General features: G+C 40.9%; 2 protein-coding genes across 2 annotated transcripts; both read right to left on the reverse strand.

Annotated features, from left to right (window-relative positions):
- Nucleotides 1–3,395: 3,395 nt before the first annotated feature.
- Nucleotides 3,396–7,386, reverse strand: LOC110226546. The gene is made up of 6 exons (XM_021018488.1): nucleotides 7,137–7,386; nucleotides 6,718–7,001; nucleotides 4,685–4,912; nucleotides 3,905–4,606; nucleotides 3,750–3,820; nucleotides 3,396–3,608 (listed from the first exon to the last, which is right to left on the reverse strand). Exons 1-6 carry the CDS (start codon nucleotides 7,247–7,249, stop codon nucleotides 3,396–3,398), a joined length of 1,611 nt encoding a protein of 536 aa, XP_020874147.1. The 5' UTR covers nucleotides 7,250–7,386.
- A 10,250-nt stretch (nucleotides 7,387–17,636) lies between these two features.
- Nucleotides 17,637–23,798, reverse strand: LOC9306576 (probable disease resistance protein RPP1). The gene is given in 5 exon segments (XM_021019607.1): nucleotides 17,637–19,679; nucleotides 21,377–21,682; nucleotides 21,780–22,250; nucleotides 22,253–22,889; nucleotides 23,173–23,798. Coding segments are annotated over 5 exon segments (4,077 nt in total). The 3' UTR covers nucleotides 17,637–17,642.
- Between the last annotated feature and the right edge of the window lie 131 nt (nucleotides 23,799–23,929).

Raw genomic sequence — 23,929 nt, forward strand, 5'->3', positions numbered from 1 at the left:
AAGCATACAGGATTCCGTAGTAAAGACATTTTTGTGGAAACACATCATTTGTTGCTATGGAGTTCCCTACGAAATAGTAACAGACAATGGTCCTCAATTCATTTCAAATGACTTTGAAGATTTTTGTTATGCTTGGGGAATAAAACTTAGCTACTCAACACCAAGGTATCCTCAAGGAAATGGACAAGCGGAAGCTTCCAACAAAACCATTCTCAGCAATCTTAAAAACCGCTTGAATGCTCGAAAAGGTGGATGGTACGACGAGCTGCAACCTGTGTTGTGGGCTTATCGAACAACCCCGAGGCGAGCAACAGGTGAAACTCCATTCTCATTAATTTATGGGATGGAAGTCGTAGTCCCAGCCGAGCTGAATGTTCCAGGTTTGCGCCGGAGCGAAGCTCCACTTAACGAGGAGTCGAATTCTAAATTATTAGAAGATGTCTCGATACAATCGATGAAAGGCGAGACCAATCCCTTATTCGACTTCAGAATTATCAACACTTGACCACTCGATACTATAACTCGAAGTTGAAAAACAGACCTTTAAATGTAGGAGACTTCGTTTTAAGGCGAGTATTCGATAACACAAAAGAAGAAGGCGCTGAAAAACTCGGTATTAACTGGGAAGGCCCTTATCAAATCACTGAAAAAATCCGAAACGGTGTATACCGTTTACAAGACCTTGACGGAAACCCCGTTCAGAGGCCTTGGAACATATCAACTTGAAAAAGTTCTATTGCTAAAGCAAACACATTCGAACTACGATTTGGCTTGATCCTATTTTGGGTACGTAGGCAGCCCGCTAAAAACGAGTCCAGCTATAATACAAAAATTAAAATATTATTTCAAATCATGGAATATTATTCTTATTCTTTGGATTGAATATAGAGTACATTGCAAACAATGTATAAATAAGTATTTCCAGCTAAACTCAGACTCAAAAGGATCTTGAATTACAGAATAACTCTGCTCCTTGACCTGCGAGGTCAACGATGCTCATAATGCAACCTGGCATGTTTCCGTACTCCTGAAGTCCTAGTTCGATCCAATCGGAAGGATGGGCTTCGAGGCGATGAAGCTCGCGAGATATGTCGAGGCGACGCTTCTCTAGCTCCATTATCCGTCTCCTAATCTTTTTCTTCTCATCTTCGAGCTCATCATGCCGAGTGATAAGCTGAAGAAAATAAAACGCTACGTTTAGCAATAACAAAAAGAAGTTAATCACTAGGATGGAGAATACCTTATTGATAAACTCCTCAGCCTTAACACGATCTTGAGGTGACAATCTCTCGATTAAAAACGATCGGAACCTGAATGCTGGTACCCTTCTTCAACGTTTGTGAATCTTTTGGTTCGCCAGATTCTCCTGCTTTTATAAGCTCGATGTCCGACGTCCTCGAAGGATCAGCGCTCATCAATTTGAACAAATCTGAAGAATTTCCTTGCTCAAACATTTTTGTAGAATCGTTGTTGAAATTCAATGACAAACTACACCCACTTTATATTCGAAAAATTATTCGATTGCATTTAAGAGGATTAATTGACGATTTCCCAAATCTGAAATTACGATTTTCATGGCAAATGTAATCGAGTTAATTGCTAATTATATTCCCTAGATAAAACGCATTAAATGAGATTTGAATAAATCGGCGAATTTAGAGCGAAAGGGGAAATGTAATTAATGTTGCTGGGATTCAAGACCAGTGACATTTTACAAACATAAATAGGAAAAGTGTTCGATCAAAAGTCTTCGCCCGATAATGACTCCAGCGAGGTGGAAGATCCCGAACAGCTTTCCGAGGATAGCCCCTCGTCGGAAGATAAATCAAAAGGGCCGGAGAAATCATCAACAATTTTCGTCTCCGGTTCCTCTTTTTCTTCAGTTCTTAACATTGGAAGTCTCCGGAACTCTGAGGAACATGAAAAAAAAGAGGACCCATCGCTGGTCGCCAAGGATAAACGGTGAAATTTATCCAGCATGCGGAGGAATCTTCGGAGGCAAGTAGGCATTATGGCCACGATGTCTAGACCATTCCTCTCCCATTCGTGCGGTTCAGATTCCAAGCGAAGGATCTCTCTTTCTATCCTCTTTATGCGCTCATCAAGAGCACGGCGCCTCCTTTCGATTCTTTGTCTCTTATCACACAAAGCTTTGTGTCTCCCGACGATCTGTTTAAACAAACATTTTGTCAAATGACCAAAAGAAAAGAAGTTTTAGTTTTCTGAGAAGACTAAGAGATAGAAAAGGAACCTTTTCCAGCGACGATCTGTTTAAACAAACATTTTGTCAAATGACCAAAAGAAAAGAAGTTTTAGTTTTCTGAGAAGACTAAGAGATAGAAAAGGAACCTTTTCCAGGAAGTCGTAACATTTGACCCTTTCCTTCCCTGAAAGAAGACAGCGGCATCTTTTCAAGTTTTTTCTTATAATAAGCTATGGTGATCTTTCGGAATCCCTTTTTAAGGAGAAAGGGGTTCAGATTTCTAGAAATAATTATATATTGTTGGCCTATTAGAGCAGGCTTCAAATCCAATTAAAAGCGGCCCAGCGATTCCGAAGCCATCATGGGCAACGATCGAAATCATTGCCTGGTCGTATTTATGACAAAGTTCTTATGAATTATAAATCTTATCCCTCGATATAAAAGGAAAACTTAAGCCGAGCTCCATCCTCGCCTTCGAGAGACCGAGGAGAAATACTTATTAAGATTTTTTCTTTAAAAAAGGCAAGTGAGCCTGATCAGCTCATCTCTCACAATTCATAAAACCTCTTTGGCGGGCTAGGACTTGCAAACCTAGAATCATGTCCAAACGTTTTTGCTAAAAAAAAAGAACCATATGCCAGAGCATGTACATGGTTGTGTTCGGTCACACTAATTGAACAAAATATTTCCGTCAAACGGAATAATCCTCATGGACTCAACAAAACATTTCTTTAAAAAAAAAAAAAAAAACGTTCCTACACCTCTGGAGAACCCTCATGTGGCCGAGAACCTTCACCTACCTCGAATTGAGATGGGGAGTCTCCAAATACCAAAGAAAATTGTTTCAGATCGAGAGTAGGACGGGAAGCCGAGGATAACTCGGACTCAACCATAGCGAGTTCGGCAGCAACTTCGTTCCTCTCGTTCTCAAACGAAACTCTCCCAGCCTCTAGTTCCTTAATCAGGTCTAGATTGCTCTTCAGTTCGGCTCGATCTGTTAGAAGTTTAGTCCAGACCTCTTCGTCCTTGATGAACTTCGTAACAGATTGAATAAGTTGCCTTCCGAATCCCCTCATCTCTTCTCGAGCATTATGTTCGGCTTCAGCGATATCACGAGCTCTGTTCCTAGTTAAAAGCTAGATCTCTTGATTTGCTTCTTCGAACAAAGCCGTATTCTCCACTAGCTCAGCCTCTAAGCGAGAAGCATTAGACCTTCTCCACTAGCTGCTAGAGTTTTCTTCATATTTTCAAACGATAACTCGAGTGCTTTTTCCCGCTCAAGTCGCTCGGATTGGTTGGCTAATCTGAGATCATCAACCTCCTTCTTAGCCTTTGCGGTCTCTCTCTTCGCTTGATGAAGAAGGTTCTCGTAATGGAAGATCATTCCATTAGTCTCCATAAAAGCCTTCGGAGTAAAAAAAAAACGTGTCGATTAGAGAAAAAGCTTTTACTTAAGGAAGGGAGATTGTCATAATCTAAAAGATCCGAACCTGGATAGGTAGCGAGCTCGATTGGCAAACATCTGACGGATTTCCGGCCTCCAAACCGAAAAAGGAGGAAGGGATGCCCCTTCCATGGTTTGGAAACTTCGGAAGATGTCTCCAATCTCTTCTCCGCCTACGAAGCAGAGGAGAATAGCATATTAATAGATGCAATCCGTGGCAAGTTTTGCTAATGTTCGTTTTCTAAGTAAAAACTTACCTGAAATCGAAGCGGGTAAAGGATTTTGAGTCCTAACACTCAGTCCTTGAGATAGGAAAGACTCCGGTCTCGGCTCATCCGTTTCCTCTGAAATTACTCTGTCTCCCGGAAGAGGGAGCTCGGAGTTTAAAGTTTCTGAAGAGGGAGAAACAAAACGTGGAGGGCTAGAGACTTGTGGCGGAGAACTTAATATCACGGTTTTAAGTCTCTCGCTTGATAAATTATCAGAATCTAGAGCCTTCCTCTTTGTACAAAGAGAGGAGGTTATTTCTCCCTCACACCCTGGTTCGGAAGGGCAAATTGCGGTGGCAACTGGAGGGTCGTTAAGGATCTCGGCTCCATGAGTATCCACCGCGGCTGACAGGGCTGCTTCTAACGAACCATCATCAACCAAGAGGGTCTTCCTGTGGAAGTTACCAACCCTTGAGATTGCAGCTATCCGTTTCTTTCTCCCGATTTTGGATAGCTGATCCTTAAGAGCCTTGATTTCAGCCTGCATCTTTCTTTTGTCTCGGGCATTCAGGCTCGAGACGTCTTTCTCCTCGGGAGGAGGATCGAGGGGGTGAGTCTGACCGTCTTTAATGGCGAGCCCCGCTTTATGAATGCGTTGAAGGGTGAAGGAATTCCAATTTGTTTCACCCTCAGAAACGATTCGAAAGAAGGACAAGAAGTCAACGGTTGGGCGGGGGATCGTCTGGTTCCCTGAAACAAAGTATTGGGTTAAGAATTCCATCTCTTTTGCTTAATTCAGTAGAAAGTAGTAAAGGTTGGATTTTTAACCAAGTTTAGCCGACCAATTGGCGAGAAGAAGACCGGAAAGACCTTGAACGGAATGGGGATTGACTCGGAAAAAGAACCAGTATTTCCTCCAAGGCCCATCATTCGAGGGCATTCCGTCGATCAGGTTACGGTCAAGGCTAGGGTTTATAGAAAAAATACCCGCTGATGCGGATTCACGGGCTCGAAATAGCCCTAAGAGTTCGCTGGTGGAGAGGGAAAACCCTGCTTCTGCCGAAACGGTCAGAGTACTCAGAACGTATCGAAGAAAGTTGGGAGTCATTTGGGGAAAGGAAATCCCTAGGTGGAGGAGGTATAAAAGAAGAACTTCCGGAACGGGAAAAAACAAACCACATCCTTTGAAATAGACTTCTTACGCACAACAGTAACCCTCTCGCACCACTTCTGGAGACTCGTTGGGTCTAGGAAGAGAGAATTCAATTTCCTGGGGGATGTTACAAAGGCGTCGAAGAGCGCCAAGGGAAGCAGAGGTCGACTGAGACCTGAAGTGCGGACCAAATTTGTCTCTCCTTTGGGTGAAGACTTCATCCCCTCTGGGAACAGGGATTCCTTGACTGTCATCTTCGTTTTCTGAAACATAGACGGCTGGGGAAGACATCTTTTACTAAGAGGTTTCTCTTTTTCTGGTTCGGTAAAAGCTTTGGGGGTAAATATACGCTGCTGTAGAAGCCGTCGTTCCATTTAACCTTATTAAGCGAAAAACCGCCTCGAGAATATTGGGAAGTGGGACAGTTTTTCCCGTGATATTAATATAAAATTAGGAAATTAATGATCACGATTGTCAGGGAAATCAAATCAACTGATTATCCGAGATCGGCGTAACAGCGTAAAACGTGGAGAAATTCCAGAGTGTTAAAGATCTCGAGTCATTAATTACTATCTACTTAAGTCTTCCAAGCCGAGCACTCAGCTCGCAAGACTTGGGGGGCTAAATGTTGGGGTCGGATCCCACACATTTTCGGTAGGATCCATTTGGATCTGTCCACGTCATTATTACATAATAATCCTCTTGGATTTCTAGGTATTTCATTAGGAGAATCGAGCTCGACCAGCCGGAAGTCCGATTCAGTTTATTAGAGAACTCGATCTTTACCAGTACGGAGTTCGCTCTTATTCAGCATATAGCTCGCACAGAGAAAGGCCGAAGCGAGGAGAATATTGTTCGAGGTTCGCGGCAGCGTCAAGACGCGAGAGTTCGGAGTCAACAAGAAAGAGTTCAGAAGAACCACGCGAAGCCTAAGATAGTTCAAATTCAAGCCGTTTGGGTCAAATTGTAACCTACATGATTAATGCGGGTCAATGCGATTATGAGCAGTAAATGACCGCATTGATCATGTTTTCTCTATAAAAACAACCTTAAACGCATGTGTTTGGGGGGGGACAATCTTTTTACCTTTGACAATCAAGCAATACAACATACTTTCTCTCTTGCAATTTCGCAAAGCTCTTTACTATTTTGTTCTTATCAAATTCTTTCGCTTTATTTAGTTTCTTGGTTACTTTCCTGTTCAAATTCTTATTTTCATCCTTTGATTTTAGAGTTTTTCTCCGCAAAAATACTTAAAGACAATCGAGTGTGAATCCTACATCCACAATTGTTTCTACTCCACTTGGAGTTGGAAATTTGATGCATTGATGATATGTTGAAGGGACTGCCTTCATTTGATAGATCCATGGTGTCCCGAGGATGATGTTGTAGGCTGCCGGTTTATCAAAAACGACAAAGTCCACGATTTTTGACACCTTTTTGGCAAGAACTGGTAGTTTGATCGTTCCGAGAGACATGGCTGACTCACTAGTGAAAGCCACTAAAGGAGACGGGGGTCCCACTATGTCTGCCCGACTAATTCTCATTCTTTCCAAAGTACCTAAAAAGATTAAATCGACCGAACTGCCTGTATCGATGAGAATCCTTGACACTTCGAAGTTTGCAACGTCTAGGGTAATGACTAGGGCGTCATCATGAGGTCTTTCGAGGTGACGTGTTTCTTCTTCGTCGAATGATATTGACGCACCTTGAAAATCAATTTCTCCGCCCAAGCTTGCTTTAAGTGAAACATTTCGCCTATGCTTCTTTATGGCACTGATCGTATCCCGGCAAAGTTTGGAACCTCCAATAATTACATTGATTTTTCCTTTCGAACTCCTAGGTTCTTCTTCATTGGACAACCTTGGTCTTTTGGAGTTCTGATCTTTGGTGTTATCTTTTGCCTCGTGGTATTCCTTCACGAAATCTTCTATCTTGAATTTGGAAAGATCTCCACTGGCCCACAGTTCTGCGATATGCTTTTTGAGGACGCTACAATCTTTGGTTAAGTGTCCGGTTACCTTATGGATGTCACAGTGAAAACTTCCGTCACGGACCCAAGTGTTTGACCTTCCTTTTCCTTGAAATTGCTTTCCGACGATATTGTTGAGGGGTTGCGATACAAACTTTTTTGTTCCTTGGTTTTCCCTAGGCTCAAATTTTTTGGTAGGCAAGGTGACCGTTGGTTTCGCTTGTTTGTTCCTCCTCGCAAAACTCTCTTTTTCGTCTTCTACTTCCATCCAATTGTTTGCACGGAAAAGTGTGTCTTGAATCGTGTCCGGTTTGTGAAGTATTACATCTTCTTTGAACCTTGAATCATGCCACAACCCTTTTCGTAGGGCAGATAGAGCTGACTGCTGCGAAATTCTTGGGAGCTTTGATAGCACCCCTTTGAACTTGGTGATGAAAACCCGAAGTGACTCGTTCGGTCCTTATGATAGATTCCAAAGGTCGGCGTCCGAAACGCTTTTATCCATAAGGATAGAATATTGTTTCAAGAATACAGCCGATAGCTCGTCAAAATTGTTGACTGAACCTGGCTCTAGCTGGGTGAACCACAATAGTGCTTGGCCGCACAGATTTTCCGAAAAGAGTTTGCAGTATCTCGCATCCTCATCAGCTTCATCCAATTCGACTCTTCCAGCGGCAATCAAAAAGGCTGCGAGATAGCTCTTTGGATCTTCCAGTCCACTGTAAGGATCCAGTTTGAGCTTCCGAGAATCTTTGATTCTCAAGTTTGCGATTCGCGGGATGAAAGGTGTTCGCCTAGTTTCTTCAATGACTCGGTTGATATCCGGCTCTGAACTAGTGGCCTGGTGGAACTTTGACTTCATTTCTTTTAGTTTCTGGCTAACCTTTCTCATGGTCTCGAACTGGTCGAGGATTTCTTGCTCGTACTGATCTACAAGCTGATCTTCATCTCCGAGCTGCGTCTCTCCGTCTGTCGGCTGAATTGCCGTATCAAGAGTTGTTTGTTCATTGGTTTCATTTCGCACAAGGGAGCTTTGCAAATTGAACATCCTTCTTCGGACTCCCACCGAGTTCCCTGCACTCAGAGAACGAACACGAGATTGTATAGTATTGACGTTTTGACTAAGGGATACCTGGGTTGTTTTTAATGTGTCTACAGCCTTCTCCACATCCGAGAACTTCTGTGATATTTCCGACATGGTTTGCTGCATGGCCTTGAGAGCTTCAGCCACTGACGTGTCAGGGGTGTTTCCTCCAGACATTGCTGCTTGTCTCAGAAATGTAATGAAGAAAATCTGATAACTCAAGAACTCTCTAGTTCCCCACAGATGGCGCCAAAATGTGGACATCGGATTCACACACTCAAATACTTGTTTATTTAGTGGGAAAAATTATTCTTGAGGACAAAAATCAATGTATATCAAGCTGCTAATTGCTATAGAAATGGCTATAGTATAGTTGCTAGAAAAATTGCTTGTCCTTTACATGGCTCTTGGCCCTCCTACTTATACTAACGAATACATTTAACTCCTAATTATATACAATTATTCTCTCTTTAATGTGTCTGTTACAGTCTTCGAATTTAATTTCGAACGTTTGAATTTGAATTAACTCCGAACTTCATGGGCTTCGCCCTTTACCCCAAAAAGTCACGAACCGAAATAATCTTGACTTCGACTTCGCCCCTATCTCGGGGTGCAATCACTTCGACCATGTCCTTGGGCTTATGAGTCTAACGGGCCTTATCCTTTGTGGGCTTCTATCCTGCCTATGTGGCAATCTTTGGTTGGTCCCGAACCACACGTGTGGGATCCGACACCAACAGTCGCCTTTGGAAACGAATTGATATGTCGAAACTCTGTTCTACCAAAACGTGTTCTGACTGCCTCTCTTCTCCTTTCACCCAAACTTCAACCTATCTCCTTCCTCTCACAAAACTTAGCTCTCTTTGTCTCTTTTTCTTTTGCAGGTCACGACTAGAGAGGAGGCTGGTGTCTTTATGTAGAGAAAAATAGGGTTCAACCAGGATTTTACTAAACCGAGAATTAATTTAACCACCTCTTTTGTTTAATTAATAAATCGGCTCTTTTAGTAACCCAGTTGAAATTAAACCGACTCTACTTCAATTCCCGACATAAACATCTATTTTTATATTATTATTTTTTGGAACACGGGCGTCACAATTCTCCCCCACTTACCGAGATTCGTCCTCGAATCTTAGGTTACTGTCCATTTTGTAATAATTTCAACTATCATCGTCGCAATGATTGATTCCTCCCTTGACCCATCCGGCCAACATAATCCGATCACAAGGTCATACACTAACGACCTCCGAGGTCTCCATCAAATCACTATGCTAGACTCCCATCATAGACTTATTGCTCACAACTCACCTCATACCCCTCCACTCTCAGACGCAAAGTCTTTTGAGTTCTGGGTACCCCATACCACTCCCACTCTCAGGCCACAAAGTCCCTCGAGCTATCGGTATCACACTCATACCACTCTCACTCTGGACCATACGACCTTACGAGCTCTGGGTATATTACTCATACCACTCACACTCTGGGTCACATAATCTTACGAGCTCTGGGTATCCTATCCGTACCACTCACACTCTCGGCTATATAACCTTACAAGCTCTGGGTATATAACCATATCACTCACACTTTGGGCTGTATAACGTTACGAGCTCTCGGTACCAGGGAAACTATTCATTCCCTAACGAGTTGTCCAGGACCAAACTGTCCTTCGAGCAATCATGTTTAAGTGTCTAAAAGCATCTCTGACCGAAACAACCTTATGTGGTTTGCATGCAACATAGCAATGCCATACTTACCACCCATATTCCCACTCCGGAATATCGTCACAACCATGACCACTCTCTTAGGCCATCTGAAACATCCCAGTCACTCAGGGTGTTTCATATACTCTCTTCCTGAGTATAAGTCAAGTTTTTAATTTTTAATTTAAACCTCATGTTTTCCTTCAATTTTCATGACATCACAAGTCATCAATCCATAAGAAATACTCATCTTATTAAAACTCCAAAAATGTATCAATCGTTACAATCTTAAACGAATTACATAATGAAATAACCGAAACAAAATACTCAAACTCTGAAACTGGGACCATCGATGATAAGCTCAAGCCTCCGCCTGCTTCTCAAACCACTTCTTGAATCTCGCTTTCATACTCGCCTTTGGTTCCCAAGTTTCCTCCTCAACACCATCACAATCCCATAAAACCTTGATCATCGAAGTCTTCTTCCGACGATCCTGCCTGACCTTCCTCTCGAGAACCCTCACTGGCCTCGCCTCCAAGGTCATGTTGGGCTGAAGATCTGCGGGAATCTTAGCCAACACCTCATCACCCTTATGCAAGCACTTCTTCAGCATCGACACATGGAAAAACCTTATGAAATGCCTGCATAATCACCGGTAACTCTAACCGATAAGCAACCGGTTCAACTCGCCCAACAATCCTAAACGGACCCATATACCTCGGACTCAACTTGTTCTCGGTAATGGACCTGTTAGGATCACTCAACATCGCCATCTTGAGATACACTCTATCTCCCACCTCAAACTCAAGCTCTCTCCTCTTCTTATCAGCATAACTCTTTTGCCGATTCTGAGCTTCTTTCATGTTTAGCTTCAAAACCCGAATCTTCTTCGAGGTCTTCTTTACAAAACCTTCATCATAAAGATTCATCTCCCCCACTTGGGTCCAACATAGAGGTTTACGACATGGCCTCCCATACAACGCCTCAAAAGGAGTCATCCCAATACTCGCCTGATAGCTATTATTATAAGAAAACTCCACCAAGCCCAGATGATCCGCCCAATGACCACCCCAATCCAGTACACACATCCTCAACTAATCCTCAAGAGTCTAAATGGTCCTTTCAGATTGTCCATCCGTCTGAGGATGAAAAGCCGTACTCAGATGCACATTAGTGCCCATCTCCGCCTGGAACGCCCTCTAGAATGCTGAAGTGAACTTAGGATCTCGGTCTGACACTATACTCACTGGTACTCCATGACGTCTCACTACCTCCTACACATACTTCTTAGCCAAAACTTCCGCCCCATCAGTCTTCTTAATGACCAAAAACTGCGCTGACTTCGTCAGACGATTAACAATAACCCATATAGCATCCTTGGTCTGAGAAGTAGGTAACCCCACCACGAAATCCATCATAATCATATCCCACTTCTACTCTGGAAGGGGTAAACACTGCAATAAACCTCTCGGATTCTGGTGCTCAGCCTTCACTAACTGACACATATTGCAAGTTGCAACCCAACTAGCAACATCCTTCTTCATCCCGACCCAGTGGTAATACCGTTTCAGATCCCGATACATCTTAGTCGCCCCTAGATGAATCGAAAACTTGCTCGCATGAGCCTCACTCAAGATCTCTCGCCTCAAATTCTCGTCTCTAGCCACACATACTTGTCCGTGCACTAGAATCTTCCCATTATCAGAGACCTGATACTCAGAACCCTCAATCTTGGAATCCCTAATCAGTACCTCATCCAACTGCTGAGCCAATCGCACCATGCTCAGAAGATCTGCCTGATTAGCTGCTTCCAAACCCAATGGTTCCTCCGAAGTAGCACATAATCTCAACGTACTGATCTCATATACCAATGACTCCATGTCACACTCTTGAGCCGAAGCCACTCGCTTCTGACTTAAAGCATTAACAACTAAATTAGCTTTTCCAGGATGGTAAGCTATCTCCAATTCATAATCTGCCACCAACTCCATCCATCTCCGCTGTCTCAGATTTAGCTCTGGCTGAGTAAAAATGTACTTCAGGGTCTTGTGATCTGTAAACACCTGAACCTTTCCGCCATAAAGATAAGATCTCCAAATCTTCAAGGCAAAAACAACAGCAGCCATCTCAAGATCATGGGTAGGATAGTTGCCCTCATGCTTCCTCAACTGTCGCGAAGCATAGGCAATCACCTTCCCATGCTGTATTAACACACATCCAAGACCCACTCTCGATGCATCTGTATACACCGCATATGGCTCGCCCTCCTCTGGCAACGCTAAAACTGGTGTGCTCGTCAACATCGCCTTAAGCTTCGTAAAACTCTCCTCACACTCTGGAGACCACACATAGGGAACATCCTTCCCTGTCAGCTTCGTCATAGCTTGAGCCATACTTGCAAAGCCCTTGACGAATCTCCGATAATACACCGTTAAGCCAAGAAAACTTCTGATCTCAGTAGCATTCCTCGGCCTTGGCTATTCCCAAATAGCCTGAATCTTCTCTGGATCAACAGACACCCCAGCCGCTGAAATAATGTGTCCTAGGAACCCAATCTCCCGCTGCCAGAAACTATACTTGCTCAACTTAGCTAACAGCTTCTGTTCCCGTAGCTTCTCCAGAATAACTCTCAGGTGTACCTCATGCTCCTCAGAACTCTTAGAATATACCAGAATGTCATCAATAAAGATTATCACAAACTCATCAAGGTACTCCTGAAACACACCATTCATAAACCTCATAAATGCTGTTGGTGCATTAGTCAATCCAAACGGCATCACCACAAACTCGTAATGTCCATATCTCGTCCGAAATGCTATCTTCCGAACATCTGCCTCATTAATCGGAATTTGGTGATAACCTGACGCTAAATCGGTCTTGGAGAACCAAGTAGCCCCTGTCAGCTGATCCAACAACTCATCAATCCGTGGTAAAGGATACTTGTTCTTCACTGTAACTCGGTTAAGTCCTCGGTAATCAATGCATAACCGAAAACTTCCATCTTTCTTCTTCACATACAACACCGGTGCTCCCCATAGTGAACTACTCGGCCGGATAAAACCCTTACCCAGCAACTCCTCCAGTTGCTTCTTCAGCTCTGCCATCTCTGCAAGAGCCATTCTGTAGGGTGCTTTAGATATTGGCATCGTCCCTGGTTCCAACTCTATCGTAAAAGGATCAGACCATGACGGTGGTAACCCCTGCAACGACTGAAACACATCCTCAAACTCTAGAAGGACCCGAATATCTCCAACCCTAACTGCTCCAACTGTCTCTGGAGTCATGATTGTCGCTAGATAGGCCTCACAACCTTTTCCGATCATCTTCTCTGCCTGCACGGCCGAGATCACGAGACTCCCAAAAGTCGGCCTCACACCTTGATAGACCAACTTTCTCTTCTCCCTCTCGAACACGACACGCCCTCGGTGGCAATCCAGATGTACCATGTAATATCCGAGCCAATCCATGCCCAAGATAACGTCATACAACTCAACTGCACAAATGATCAAATCTGCTGGCATAGATTCCCCGGCTACCTGTACATCCACGTTTCTGGCTCGACCCTGAACAGCCAGAAACTTCCCTCCAGCAACCCTAACGACTCTGAAATACTCGTCGGGTTCTCCCAGAATACCGCCTTGCTCGGCGAACTCTAGAGTCACAAAACAATGCGACGCTCCAGAATCAAACAACACGTGGGACTCAATACCTCCCACGATTAAGGTTCCTGTGATCGACCTCGTACTTGGTCAACCCATCTCCCCGATGGAGTACACATGTGGCGCTGCTACGATCTGCCTCTCCGTTGGTATCGCTGCTGCCGCTGCCACCACTGCCACCTCTCTCTGCTATAACTTAGGACACTTGGGCTTTATATGCCCCGCCTCCTTGCAGTGAAAACACACCCGAGTATCTGTACCACTCCTCCAAGGACAGCTCGCCACCCTATGGTCCTTGCTTCCGCACCCAAAGCATCCCTGACCGCCCTGGCTAGCCCTATGAGTCTCATCCCTCTTACGCTTATGTCCATGCACCGGCTTACCGCTCTTGCTGTCTCGACCAACTCCACCACTGTACCGAACAGTCTCACAAGACAACGGTTCCACAACTCAACACGAAGAGCTCTAAAAAATCTTCGCACTCGTACCTGCTCACCCTCCACATCTCGATCAGCATACACACTGAGACGGTTAAACTCTGCCTCATACTCACGAACCGTCCGGTTCCCCTGAGACAGCTCCAAAAACCGCCCCTCTAACTGTTGTAACGCCTCTCGACAAAAGTACTTAGCATTAAACTCCACCTCAAAGTCCGCCCAGCTCATCCCCGCTTGAGCCCTCCTAGCCGCAACACCCCTCCACCAGAGATGTGCATCTGCCTGCAGATAGTGGACTGCAAGATCAACCTGGTATCCCTCTGGACACCTAATCGAACGGAAATTCCGTTCCATCCGCATCCTCCACTCATCCGCCTCCTCAGGTTTGGCACCACCCGAAAAGAATTCTGTGCAAATCCTCTGCATCTGCTCCATCATCTTGATGTAAGATGGGAGCTCCTCTGCAACTGCAACCCTCGGTTTCACCTCAGCCACTGGTGGTACTCCTGGAGCCTGTGCCAGTATCCTCTCTGGTAGCCTCTCTAACAGCCTCGTCAATAAGTATGCAATACGGTCATCTCGGGTCTGAGCAACACCAGCTGCCATACCTGCAGCCTCCGCTGGAACTCCAGCGACACCGGCACCCCTACCGGCCAAACCCTCAGACCCCTCCTAATCCGCATGCAAACCCCCGTCCTGCTCAACCGTAGCACTCTGTACCACACTCTCATCCGCTACCAGAGCCCTGCGGCTCCGACCATGTCCCCAACTACGATCTTTAGCTCCGACATCCAATAGCACTTTCACAAGCATAAACTAAATACACCAAGACATCAGACCAAAAATACAAAAATAACTTACCGTGGAATCTCATTGAAGGCTCGAAGAGGATGATTCTAAAACTACATGCTCATTCAAATTGACTAACTACTCATAATCAATTTTTCCCAGCATAAACAACCAACGGTTTAACATCACGCATCAAGCATCATGAAAATTCAATCAATCCCAATTAAATTTTCTAAACCGTCCTAGGAGCGTAAACGCTCGGATACCAATTGAAACAACCCGACCCTTTTTTTATATATATTTAACTAATATTCCCATAAATATTAATTATTTCTCTACATCTCCATTTAATTCAACAACTCACAAAAATCACTAAATCAATCAATTCATTCCGGTTATCCTATTAAACCACCAAATTCAGAAGTATTTCAAATAAATCTTAACCGATTCCAAACTAAAACTAAATTCCAAAAATTATTCAAAATAAACTAGAAAAATACCAATAACAATGCAACCATCAATTCCACATTTATTCAAAACTGTACATTCAAATAATAATGATCACGAAAACCAAGTCTTAGATCATCCTCCTCTCCTCGTCATGATTTTACGATCACATTTTATCTTTACCTGCACCAAGAAAAGAGATGCATAAGTATTTCAATAAATACTTAGTGAGGCGATCCTCCCATCTACGAGCTATACACACAAGCAACTAAGATCGCAACTGTAACTCCCGTGTTCAAAAAAAAATAATATAAAAATGGATGTTTATGTCGGGAATTGAAGTAGAGTCGGTTCAATTTCAACTGGTTTACTAAAATAGCCGATTTATTAATTAAACAAAAGAGGTGGTTTACTTAATTCTCGGTTTAGTAAAATCCTGGTTTAATCAAATTAAACCAAGGAACCCTATTTTTCTCTATATAAAGACACCAGCCTCCTCTCCTGTGTCGTGACCTGCAAATAAAAAGAGAGAAAGAGAGCTTGTTAGTGTGAGAGAGAGAGGTTGAAGTTTGGTGAAAGGAGAAGAGAGGCAGACAGGACACGTTTTAGTAGAACAGAGTTTCGTCATATCAATTCTTTTCCAAAGGTGACGAAATTTTCAGCGATTGTAGGTAAGACTTATATCTAGTTATAGCCGTTTACAGATATTGATTCGAGTCAATATTCTAAAAATTATCCCTGTTTTCGTGAGCTCTTCTGTTTCAGACGCGTTTTGGACCAGTTCGTGTTCAAAGAGAGATTTCGAACGAATCCTTTTTCCGATCGTCACGAAATTTTGTGGGTAGGTTCAGGACACCTAGGGGAAGGTTTTCAACGGTGGGATTGGAATTTTAACGGTTATAACTCGTTTCGTGATCCAATGTTTCAGGCTGATAATTCTGTGATTTTCCCAGAATTTTTATTGTTGGGTTTAATTGATGTTTTTATTGTTGTGTTTTGCAATTAGGGTGATTTGAGATACTTTTGACGTGAGAAAAAAAGTCAATTGTGGTTGTGTGGTGTTTTTCTTGTTCAAAAATCATCCATAAGCTGAGGTGAGTGCGTGACCATGAGCTTATCTAAGCGATTGGGGTTATGTGACTTGTTTGTTGTGATGTGTAGGTTGGATTTTTGATGGATCCAATAATTGAATCCGTGAGATGGTTGTGTTATTGGATGATTGTCAACACATAATTCATGAAAACAAACCAAACCAATGACAATCATCCAATAATACAACCATCTCACGGAGTCAATTGTTGGATCCATCAAAATTCAACCTACACATCACAACAAACAAGTTACATAACCCCAATCGCTTATATAAGCTCATGGTTACGCACTCACCTCAGCTTAGGGATGATTTTTGAACAAGAACAACACCACACAACCACAATTGACTTTTTTCTCACGTCAACAGTATCTCAAATCACCCTAATTGCCAACCACAACAATAAAAACATCAATTAAACCCAACTATAAAATTCTGGAAAAATCACAGAACCGTCAGCCTGAAAGATTGGATCACGAAACGATATCTAACCGTCCACTTTCAAATCCCTCCGTTGAAAAGCTTCTCCTAGACGTCCTGAAGCTACCCAAAAAATTTCGTGATTATCGTAAAAAGGATTTGCTCGTAATCTTCTATTAAATAGACACTGGTCCAAATCGCGTCTGAAACAAAAGGTCTCACAAAAACAGAGATAACTCTTAGTAAATTGATAGAAATCAATATCCTCAAACGGCCACAATAAGATATAAGTCTTACCTACAATCCCTGAAAATTTCGTCGCCTTTGGAAACGAATTGGTATGTCGAAACTCTGTTATACCAAAACGTGTTATGACTGCCTCTCTTCTCCTTTCACCCAAATTTCAACCTCTCCTTCCTCTCACAAAACTTAGCTCTCTTTGTCTCTTTTTCTTTTGCAGGTCACGACTAGAGAGGAGGCTGAGGAGGCTGGTGTCTTTATATAGAGAAAAATAGGGTTCTCTGGTTTAATTTGATTAAACCAAGATTTTACTAAACCGAGAATTAATTAAACCACCTCTTTTATTTAGTTAATAAATCGGATCTTTTAGTAACCCAGTTGAAATTGAACCGACTCTACTTCAATTCCCGACATAAACATCTATTTTTATATTTTGTTTTTTGGAACACGGGCGTTACAGTTACAGTATCACCAAATCAACGTGTCTAGTCACAAACCAAGCAGAACGAGATTGTGCAAACGGCCAAACCTAGCATTGCTAAGAAGCCATACATATTTCCTGCAGAACAGAGCAATAGTTAGTGTTTCAATATATTATTGTGTATTAAAATATCGTTAAAAGTAAATGATATGATTAATTAATTATTCAAGTTAAGAGCGCAAAAATATGCGCATCCAAATCAAGATCCATGATAACAACAAAAATCGATTACAATAACATAAAAACCAATATGGGACAAAATTACTGAAGAAATAAGATGTCAATTGTTGTATACCATAATTGTAACTGAATATTTAGGCCACCAGCTCAAACAATAAGCTTCCTGTGATTTTACGTGCCCCACAAGCTTCTCTGTCTACTTCACAGCCTCCATCAACGTGAAGAGACTCACAGAGTTCGCATACTCCGCATTCTACTATCTTCCATTCCTCACGGCCGATAGCAAAGTAAAAATCAAACTCGCTAGAAGTTACCTCTGCTTCAACTTCGAATATGTACTGATGCCCCGTGACAAGTGGATCAAGATATTTGTAACCAATGTTGCCATTTTGTAGGTAGAAGATGAAAAATTCTCCATGCTTCGTGTTCGTATCACCAGCCTTCTCGTCACCCTTATATATTATCAAGACGCAAACCTTAAATCTCAATGATGTAGGAAGAGGCCCTTCATTTAACTTCACTGTCACGGAATCTCCAGCAGCTCTGTAAGTGAAGGATGAAGACACTTCTCGACCAGGTAAGATCGCATATTTACTAGTCGATGTTTGGATGATGAGGTCCCTTGCTTCTTTATTCAGTTTGAAGCAGTTAGCAAAATTGAGACGAATCTCCGAATTGTGAAAGGAACAATCTAGTTTCTCCAGTGATGCACAATTTTCTGTATCTAGGTCTGATAAGATATCTGGTAGCTGAGGTAGTGATACCAGCCTTTTGCATCCGTAGAGTAAAATTTGATCTAGACGAGATATCCCCTTGACCCATGTAGCAACTTCTTGTATATCTCCGCTCAAATGTAGACATGTGATGATGTCAAGAGCATGCGGGAATTCATTAAGGTTTTCAAAGTATGACATGCAGAATATATCAAGACGAGGCCATGATCTGATCGATAAAGGCACTTCTTCTATTGTAGTTCCAACAAGATTGAGATATACAATGTTTGTGGAAATCTCTGGAAAGATTTTCAACCGCGTGCAAAAGATGAGATCAAGAACTTTGAGAGATTCCAAGTTGATGTTGATCGGAAGGACCTCCAGCTTTGAGCATCTTGACAAATGCAACTGTTTGACAAAAAAAAAAAAAGACAAATGCAACTCTTGCAATTTATGAAGGTTTCCAATTGAGAAGGGAAGCGCCAGTAGATTTGAGCAATCCTGGAGATTCAACTCTTGGAGACTAGTGATATTTCCGATAGAAGAGGGAAGTTCCACGAGACTTGAGCATCTATTAAGATATAATTTGTGGAGACTAGTGACAGTTCCAATTGAGGGAGGGATCTCTACAAGACTTGAACATCCGCTAAGGTCTAATAAGTTGAGATTAGTGACATTCTCGATAGCGGGAATCTTCACAACATTTGAACAATTTTTGAGATTAATTAACTGGAGGTTGATGGCATTTCTGAGAGTGGAAGGAAGCTTCATAAGCCTTGAGCAATTTTCGAGTAACAATTCCTGAAGATTAGTTGCATTATCAATAGAAGGAAGCTCCAAAAGATTTGAGCAATTAGTGAGATTCAATTTCTCGAGTTTGGTTGCATTTCCTACAAAAGAAGGGAGCTTCACCAGACTTGAACAATCACTAAGATCCAACATCTGGAGATTAACAGCATTTCTGATACATGGGAGCTCCACCAGACTTGAGCAACCACTAAGATCTAATTTCTCAAGATTAATAAGATCCACAATAGATGAAGGAAGCTCAACTAGATTTGAACACCCTTTGAGATACACATTTCGAAGATTAATGGCATTCCCAACAAAGGACGGGAGCCCCACCAAACTTGAGCATTTAGAAAGATCCAATATTCGAAGATTTATGGCATGACCAATAGAGGAGGGGATCTCTACTAGACTTGAGCACCCTCTCAGGTCTAAATCCACGAGACCGGTGACATTTTTAGTAAAAGAAGGGAGCTCCAACAGGCTTGAGCAACCACCGAGACACAAATAATCGAGATTTGAGAGTTTTCCAATAGAGGATGGAAGTTCCATTAAACTTGAACAGTTTTCTAGAATCAAGGTTTCAAGATTGGTGGCAGTTGAAAGATCAGGAAGCTCCTTCAAATTTTTAGAATTACTCAACACCATCCACTTGATATTTCTAAGTGGCTACAGAGACAAATAAGAATATGTTGATTCAGTTAGTTCTGGAACACCAAAAACAAAATACCACACTTCAAGTTTTATAGCAAAAAATACCACTATTAGTTTAATGTTCCAAAATATCACCACAATTTTTTGTTTTCCAAAAATACCACAAACACAAAAATTGATTTAAAAGGATTCAAAATTTGGATTTTTAGATTTTGATTAATTATTTAATTTAGATTTAGGTTATAGTTTTTAGGGGGTAGGTTTTAATGTTTAGGGTTTAGTTTTAAAGGTTGAAAGTTTAGGGGGATGTATTGGAACAATGATTTGGAAAATTTTGGTATTTTATTAAAATGACCCGTTATTCAATTAGTAATTTTAAGGTTTAAGATTTAACTGGTATTTTTGGAACATTTGGCATTTTTGGAAAACTAAAATTTTAGTGTTTTATTTAGGGAAAATTCCTAAAAAAAACCCCAACTATTTAATATTTGCCAGAAAAAAACCTGAACTTTTTTCGATGCCGGAAAAAAACTCCAACTAATTTACCTCTGACAAAAAAAACACGTACTATTTTTTTCTTCCAATTTCCTCTCGTCTCCGTTACGGCCGTTAACGCCGTCGTTGACGCCGTTACTATTTTTAGAAAAATTCCTTAAAAAAAACCTAAGTTATTTAATTTTGCCAGCAAAATACCTGAATTATTTTTTTGTTGCCAAAAAAATATACGGATCAAGATTTTTCTCTTTTTCTTTTATTTCATTAACAATGTAAGGTGGTTAGACCTCATAACTTTATGTGTTCTCTTGAATCTCATACAAATTCTCACTACAATTAAATTAATCGATTTTTCAATTTTCCAATTAGAACAAAACTCACAATTACATTAGTTGATTCCCTAATTTTTTAACTAGAAAAAAAAAACACAATTAGATTAGTCGTTATTTTTAGCGTTGAGTTGGTTTGATTAAGCTAGCTTTACCTTCAATTTTGGTGGATTTAGCTTGATTGGAGTATTTTTTTTTTTGCGATTTATGTTTGAGAATTTTTGAAGATCTACCAAGATTTTTGGGGCTCTTATGAAATTTAGTGTTCCATTGTTGATGATGTCCCAAAATTTGTAAAGTCTGAATAGATCCAAAAACAAATCTAATTTAAAAATTTGAAAATCGACTAATCTATTTGTATATTTTTGTTCTTAAATTTAATTGTCCTAAGTAATAGTGAAAACTGAAAATTTTTATGAGGTTCAAGATAACACATAAAAGTTAATAGCTCTCACCATCTTACATTGTTGATGGAAGGCAAAAAGAAAAGAAAAGAAAAATGTTGATCTATGTATTTTTCTGGCAACGAACAAATAATTTGGGTAGTTTTCTGGCAAACTTAAATAACTTGGATTTTTTTCAAGAATTTTCCCAAAAAATAGTAACGGCATTAACGCCCGTAACGGAGACGAGAGGAAATTGGAAAAACAAAATAGTTCGTGTTTTTTTTTTCAGCGGTAAATTAGTTGGGGTTTTTTACCGTCATCGAAAAAAGTTCAGGTTTTTTTCTGGCAAATATTAAATAGTTGGGGTTTTTTTTAAGAATTTTCCCGTTTTATTTATGAGAATTTCCCTATAAATAATCATACTAAAAACATCAGTGTGGTAAGATTCAATAATTTTATTTAATGAAAATATATATAAATTTGAAATGCCAAAATCACTTACTTTAGTTCCTTCCCATAGTTTCTGAAGCTTGCTGTCATGCATGGTTAACTCGACGAGAAACTCCGAATTAAAGGTAGAAGGCAAACTTGTCTTTTGAAAATGCATCCAACGGAGTGATATAAGTTTTCGAAAATATTGACAATTCAAACCTTGCATTGTGTGCAGTCTGTCCGGATGAGGAAGATCGCTACTATAGATGTTCAAGAATCTGAGGTTAGACAATTTTTTAACTGCTTTTTCACTTATATTAAAATTTTCTTCAATCTGAGATAAGTCCAAATTTATCCCTATAATACGTCTACCATCCTGAAAAAGGACCAAAAGAAACATAAGTAGAGAATGATAGTTTATCAAATAATCTCAATAGGAAGCAATGGAATGAGAAAATAATCTTAACACTTACAGTTGTATCATCGCTGAGTACTTCACATATATCTCTAGCATCGACTAAAATCTGACATTTTCCAAAGCCATGATTGAATTGCTTACGTGAAATTTCCTTTCCAAATTGTACTAGCAGATCATGCATCTTTACGAATCCTGCTCCCACAAGTGTATGTATGAGAGATTTTTCAGCTAATATGCGCAACCCTTTCCCAACATCCAAGTAGTTTTTTAGAAGCTCTTCCAATTTGTAAATTGGCCCAGAGTTGAAAAAGCAGGCTATATAAAGAAACAATTCTTTATCTTCATCACATAAGACATCGTAACCAAACTTTAAAATGCTCTCAATTTCTCCGTCAAGGCAAGTTTTTAATCTTGGTAGGGTAATCTTCCACTCATATTTGGACATTCCCCGCAAAGCGAAGCCTAATACCCGCAATCCCAAAGGGAGTCTACCGGCAAGTTGTATTACTTCTCCAGCAAGCTCATATAGAAACCATGATATGGCTGTTTTTGACCAAATGCATACATGCAAAAGATTTCAATAGCCTCGTCAATTGATGGAAAATCCACTTTGTAAATATGGTTGATTCCATAAGCGTTCAAAACTCTGAGATCTTCTGTTATGATGATAATCCGACTTCCACGACCAAACCACTCAATATTCGCCAATGCAACTAATTGTCCTAAACGATCCACATCATCAAGAACAAGAAAAACTTTCTTGTCTTTCAACCTTTCTTGAGCGACTCCTAGATGAGAAATTTTGATATCTTTCTGGTTGATAATCTGAGACAACATTTGGTTCTGAAGTTGCAATTGTGCTCTATACTCATCGAGACAAGGATTTGGATAACATCCTTTGATATTCACCATGATTGTGCTCAGTTGAAAGCTGCTGGAGATTTGATTAAACATGGATCTGGCAATGCTGGTCTTACCGATCCCAGACGGACCCCAAATCCCAACCATCCTCACTTCATCCAAATCTAGGCGTAGTAATAATCCCAAATTTGCTATATGAACTCCCATTCCGATGAAGGCGTCGAAATCCCTTGATGGTGTAGCATTATTCAACACGTTCGAAACATCTGTGGCAATTTTTTCAATCATGGCACCTTCATTATCCCTAACATTGGGGACATCAAGATACATCCATTAATTAGTTTAACATTCTCATACACATCCAAAACATATTATCTTATTAATTTATCGATTTATGTCATATTTTACAATGATCCCAACTCGGGACCGGAAGAATTTATTAATTTAGAGAGGTTATTAAATTATAGAGGTTTTACTGTAATTAGTTTTCTAGCTTGCTATTCTTTAATGGCTACAAATAAACGCAGTTTGATGAGTCAGTAAAATATAAATATGGCAAGTACATAAAAAAAAAAGTGGGCATATACTAATTGCGAGAATGCTCTCCGGCTATTGTGGCCACACCATCCAAGGCTTTTTTCCATCCCTTAATCTCCTCCTTTGTCTTACCTTTACAAGTTTTTTTGAAGGCCTTCCCAAAATCTCCGGTTTGTTTCTTTACATCAGTTGGATCTACATCATAGAAAATGGTCATTACTATTTGACCCAAATCCTCCCTGCAATTCATGATCTCCATCAACTCGTTTAAGCACCATGACGAAGAAGCATAGTTTCTCGAAAGCAAGACGATCGCGATCTTCGATCCTCTGATAGCTTCTATGAGTTCAGGACCGATTGACTTGGTCCTCTCGATATCATTATCAATAAATGAGTCGATTCCCTTTCCTTTGAACTCTTTTAGCATGTGAGCAAGAAAAGTTTTTCGAACATCTGGCCCATGGAAGCTCGGGAAGACATGATGTTTCGAATTTCGAGACAAAGAAGATGGAGTAGATGAAACAGATAAAGAAGAAGAAGAAGAGGAAGCAGAAGTTAGTGCTTTGTTTTCTTGATGGAATCTGAATTTTATATAAAACATGAAATATATTGTACCCAAAAAAGTGAACAAAGTTATTGCAGCAGCACAAAAGCGAAAGGAAAAAGAAGAATCCATTAGAATATGATGGAGAGAAGACCAATATTTCAGAGCTTTTCAGAAAGCAATTTGCAGAAAGAAATCGAAAGGGTTTGTTTGTTTATTGAAATGATGCAACCAGTTTTGTTTAGTTTTGAGAAGAAGCAAGG

The sequence above is a fragment of the Arabidopsis lyrata genome (genome assembly GCF_000004255.2).
Source record: "Arabidopsis lyrata subsp. lyrata unplaced genomic scaffold ARALYscaffold_7, whole genome shotgun sequence".
NCBI lineage: Eukaryota > Viridiplantae > Streptophyta > Magnoliopsida > Brassicales > Brassicaceae > Arabidopsis > Arabidopsis lyrata.

What these genes read in the sequence shown, in the direction of transcription:
- LOC110226546 (XM_021018488.1), bottom strand. Translation starts at nt 7,249, where the DNA reads ATGGAAGTAGAAGACGAAAAAGAGAGTTTTGCGAGGAGGAACAAACAA. An exon ending in CGGAGAAATTGATTTTCAAG is followed by an intron (nt 4,913 to 6,717) that starts GTGCGTCAATAT and finishes CCGTTTCGGCAG; the next exon opens with AAGCAGGGTTTTCCCTCTCC. An exon ending in TTTACCCGCTTCGATTTCAG is followed by an intron (nt 3,821 to 3,904) that starts GTAAGTTTTTAC and finishes TCTGCTTCGTAG; the next exon opens with GCGGAGAAGAGATTGGAGAC.